This window comes from Gekko japonicus, unplaced genomic scaffold (assembly GCF_001447785.1).
Source record: "Gekko japonicus isolate JY-2015 unplaced genomic scaffold, Gekko_japonicus_V1.1 scaffold3333, whole genome shotgun sequence".
NCBI classification, from domain to species: Eukaryota; Metazoa; Chordata; class Lepidosauria; order Squamata; family Gekkonidae; genus Gekko; species Gekko japonicus.
The window spans coordinates 53,702-58,536 of record NW_015168144.1 but is presented as its reverse complement, the minus strand read 5'-3'; the positions used below and the strand labels follow the sequence as shown (position 1 = coordinate 58,536).

The window sequence follows — 4,835 nt, the reverse complement described above, 5'->3', positions numbered from 1 at the left end:
CTTCGTCCTCAGTAGCCCCATCCTCAATAGCTTCGTCCTCAGTAGCCCCATTCTCAATAGCTCTGTCCTCAGTAGCTCCATCCTCAATAGCTCCGTCCTCAATAGCCCCATCCTCAATAGCTCCGTCCTCAGTAGCCTCGTCCTCAATAGCTCCATCCTCAATAGCTCCATCCTCAGTAGCTCTATCCTCAATAGCTCCATCCTCAGTAGCTCTATCCTCAATAGCTCCGTCCTCAGTAGCTCTATCCTCAATAGCTCCGTCCTCAGTAGCCCCATCCTCAATAGCTCTGTCCTCAATAGCCCCATTCTCAATAGCTCTATCCTCAATAGCTCCGTCCTCAGTAGCCCCATCCTCAATAGCTCTGTCCTCAATAGCCCCATTCTCAATAGCTCTATCCTCAATAGCTCCGTCCTCAGTAGCCCCATCCTCAATAGCTCTGTCCTCAATAGCCCCATTCTCAATAGCTCTATCCTCAATAGCTCCGTCCTCAGTAGCCCCATCCTCAATAGCTTCGTCCTCAGTAGCCCCATCCTCAATAGCTCCGTCCTCAGTAGCTCCATCCTCAATAGCCCCCTTACGCTATCCATCTCTTGTATGGAGATCTCTTTGTGGCAGTCCACTGCAGGAACGGGTGCAAAATGCTAGTATTGAGGCCCGGCAGCTCGGTGGCTTCTTAACTCAATTCTCTCTCGCCTGCCTCTTTTCTCTCCCCACTAGAAAATTTTAGTGATGCCAAATATGGACGACCTCATCTTACCTCTAATGCATTCTGGGTTGGAACCCCTGATGCCCGCGGAGGAACCCCCAAAGGACTGCCTGGGAGAATGCGAGAAGAAATATTGAGGAGGGACTCCGCCTGCCCGAGACCCTCGACGGGGTTGGCCAAGATAATCCAGCAACCAGATAATCAGGACCTGGGATGGAGCGTCACCCGAGATTCAGCTGTGATGCTGGGCTCTGACTTGTCAATCCATCTCTTCTGCATTTTCCCCTCCCTCTCCAAGGGGGGGAAAAAGCCCTTCCATGGCAACATTCCAGCCCAGGACGCATTTCGCAAGAGACGCGGGGGAGACAGAAGCCGGCCTTCAAACCAACTGGCCCCAGCGCCGAGTGAGAAAGTTGTCTGACATCATCAGTTTTGCCAAGCGGGCGGTAGGAGAGACACTCGGACTCTGAACTAAGAAGGGAAACTAACTTAACCCTGAGAACTAGGATCAGGAACCTGATCTTCAGGAGAGACTCCCAACTCCACGGGTCTTGTGGAGTTCCGTCCAGGTCACCCTTCCAACCCAGACTTTGCAATCAACGTCCACATCCGATGGAATTCGAATGCGAGACCCATTGATAAGACTGGGCAGGTAGAGTGAACAAATGCCAAAGAGGGACCCCTCCCCTGCTTGAGTCTGATGAGAACCGGTACAGTAGAGTGGCTCAAATGCTGGACTACAATCTGGGGAGACACGGGTTCAAATCCTGTCTTGGCCATATAGTTGCTGGGTGGCCTTAGGCCAGTCATTATTCCTAAGCCCAGCCTCCCTCGCAGGGCCGTTGTGGTGACGGTGAAATACAGAACCACAGAAGCCTCCCTGGATTCCTTGGAGAAAGGGTGGGGGTGGGCGCTGCGGTGGCTCAAGTGGTTAAGACGCTGAACTGCAGGCTGTGGAAGGTCAGTAGTTCAGCAGTTCGAGACCCGGGTTGCCGCGTGACGGAGTGAGCTCCCGTCTCTAGTTCCAGCTCCAGTCAGCCTAGCAGTTCGAAAGCAAGAAATTGCAAGTAGATAAATAGGTACCACTTCAGTGGGAAGGTAACAGCGTCCCGTGTACCTCTGTGTTTAGTCATGCCGGCCACAGAAACGTCTTCGGACAGCGCTGGCTCTTCGGCTTTGAAACGGAGATGAGCACCGCAACCCTAGAGTCGGACTCGACTGGCTTTCAAGCAAGGGAACCTTTAGCTTTTTACACATATAGACAGAGAGATGCCAGCTTTTACCAGCCTGGGTCTGGGCAAGAGTCCCTAGTCTGTTGGGAAGGTCAGTTTGGAGACCTGAACCCAGGCCCTGCAAGTACCCCCCTTTCAGTGGCCAAATCTCCTACAGGGGTAGTTTCCCATTTGGGAGCGGTGCCGGTAAAGCACGGCATTTCCTCTTAAGAACTCTGTCTCCCGCGGGGCCTCGCAGAGTAGCCGAAAGTGCGTTGGGCCAAGGAATAAGAGGCAGCCCGGAGGCCTGGAATCTGAACCATCTCCAACTGCAGTGACCGCGGCCAAAGGCCGGGCAGGGTACGCCCCAGTCTGACAACAGGGGAGGCCTTCCGAAAACACCGCTTTCCCCTGAGATTGGATGCCATACGAGGAGGTGACCAGGAAAGCGCTAGGGGGTTGGGGGCGAACCAGAGCTGGTCGGCGCGAACCAGAACGGGTCATATGAGCAAGATGAGCTGGACACTACAGAAAGAGGACCCAATTACCTTGAGGCGGCCCAGGTATGCTTCCATGCAGCCCATGAGACAGTGCCATCCGGCTTTCCCTTTATTGTATCTCTCCTCCGCCTGTCTTTAAACCCCTTCCCCCGCCCTCCCATGCACCAAATGCCAGCGGCAAAGAAAGCGGACTTCCAAAAGACAGCTGGCGCTGCAGCATGACGGGCGACTGTTTTAATCTTCCATGCAATAATTTAAAAGGGGGGGGGGAAAGCAATAGCTTTGGGCGAGTTAACGACGGGTCACGACTAATCAAAGGGCTTTGCAAACCTCGGGGAGACTGTCGGCGAGAGGCGGCGCGGGATGTGACGGGAATAAAGGTTTGCATCCATTCCCTGGGGTGTGCTTGCTTTTATTTTAGTTCATTTAACCTGGTCCGTTTTTAAGAGCCTCGGTTTGTCCTGGGGGGGGGGTTGTCGACCGGGGAACCGAGAAGCAGTCGAGCCTCTCCTGAGTCGCTGTGACGTTAAACCACGTTGAGACCCATTTAACTACAGCGGCTTTTGCCAAAGAAATGTGCAGTCTCCTCTAAGGGTGCCCTGTGGGAGATCCCCAGCCCAGATGCAAGACGTTTCCCAGGATCCCCTGGGTGGGAGCACAAACAGGAGTGAATCGGGTGCACGCACTAACACAGGGTTGTCAAACATAAGGCCCGGGGGCCGGAACTGGCCCATCCAGCAACTAGTGCAAGGGAGGGAGAATAGGAGACTGCTGGGGGGGAGTGGGCGGAGCCACTCTGATTGTGGCTTGAGCGTGGCGAAACAACCTCGTCTGCAGCAGTCAAGCATAAGAGCAGAAGAGAAACCAATGTTGGATCAGGCCAATGGCCCATCTAGTCCTACACTCTGTCACACAGTGGCCAAAAACACCAGGTGCCATCAGGAGGTCCAGCAGTGGGGCCAGAACACTAGAAGCCCTCCCACTGTTGCTGCCCCCCCCCCCGGGAGAGTTTAAAAGCGGAACAGCTTCAATGCTAAAGCTGTTCTGGCTATTCATGTTGATCTGTTTGGAGCTGAGTTACGAGTTGCTGAATAAAGCTGAATCTTTTGCTGAAATCACTCTCTTTGTTAAGTAACCGACTTAACAATTAGTGCCTCTGAACATGATGGTGCCAACTCCCAGGTGGGAGCTAAAGACTTTCTGGAATTGCAACTGATCTCCAGGCCACGGAGATCAGTACCCCCCCCCCCTTGAGGAAAGGGCAGCTTTGGGGGAAAGATTCTATGGCATCGTGTCTCCACTGAGCTCCCTCACCTACCATGGCCCATCTAGTCCTACACTCTGTCACACAAGTGGCCAAAAACACCAGGTGCCATCAGGAGGTCCAGCAGTGGGGCCAGAGGACACTAGAAGCCCTCCCACTGTCGCCCCCCCCCCAAGCACCAAGGATACAGAGCATCCCTTGCCCCAGACCGAGAGTCCCTACCTATACCTTGTGGCTCATAGCCACGGACGGACCCCTGCTCCAGATGTTTCTCCAATTCCCTGTTGAACCTGTCCATGCTTGTAGCTGCCACCACCTCCCGCGGCAGTGAATTCCACGTGTGAGTCACTCTTTGGGTGAAGAAGGACTTCCTTTTATCCGTTCTAACCCGACCGCTCAGCAATTTCACGGAGTGCCCACGAGTTCTCGTCTTGTGCGAAAGGGAGTTCTCGTCTTGTGCGAAAGGGAGGTTTTTTGTCCTCTACCTGCTCTTTCCCACGCATAATCTTATAACCCTCGATCATGTGTGAGATCGTCTGCCTAGTGCTGCACCACTGGCTCTCCAGTCTGCCCATGTGGGTTTCCTTTGCGCCCCCTTCCCAGCCCACGGGGCCTCGCAGTGAAGATACACCAACTCAGAGCTTACCAGCTGATGTCCTTTATAAAGTTTATATCTCTAGCACCTGGCATTACATTTATGGCACACGTGGCCCGGTCTGACAAAATCACATTTATGTCAGATCCGGCCCACGTAACAAATGAGTTTGACACCCCGGCGCTAACACTTCAGCTCACTTTGGGATGGCCTTAGTTGTTGTTTTTTTTTAATTTTGGGGTTTCAGAGCCCGGTTCCCAAGGATCTCTACAGACAGCAGAGCCAGCAGCTTAGCGGGTGTGACGCTTATCTCAGCCAGGAAACCTCAAGGGACAACAGGGAGGCCCCAAACGGTGTAGGGGTGGGAGGCAAGGGATAGGGTTTCCAACCTCCAGGTGGGACCTGGAGATCTCCCAGAATTACAACTGATCTCCAGGCCATGGAGATCAGACCCCCCCCCCCTTGAGGAAAGGGCAGCTTTGGGGGAAAGATTCTATGGCATCGTGTCTCCACTGAGCTCCCTCACCTACCCCAAACTCAGTGGAAGAGCCTCTGCTT

At 53.8% G+C, this 4,835-nt stretch overlaps 1 protein-coding gene across 1 annotated transcript in view; it reads left to right on the top strand.

The window, feature by feature from the left end:
* LOC107113593 (testis-expressed sequence 2 protein-like) overlaps positions 1–1,027 on the top strand; it is a 21,362-nt gene extending 20,335 nt beyond the window's left edge. Inside the window, exon 11 of the mRNA XM_015414942.1 lies at positions 719–1,027. Coding sequence (XP_015270428.1) covers positions 719–844 — 126 coding nt within the window. The 3' untranslated portion in view covers positions 845–1,027. The remainder of the gene's footprint in view (positions 1–718) is intronic.
* The last annotated feature ends 3,808 nt before the right edge of the window (positions 1,028–4,835 follow it).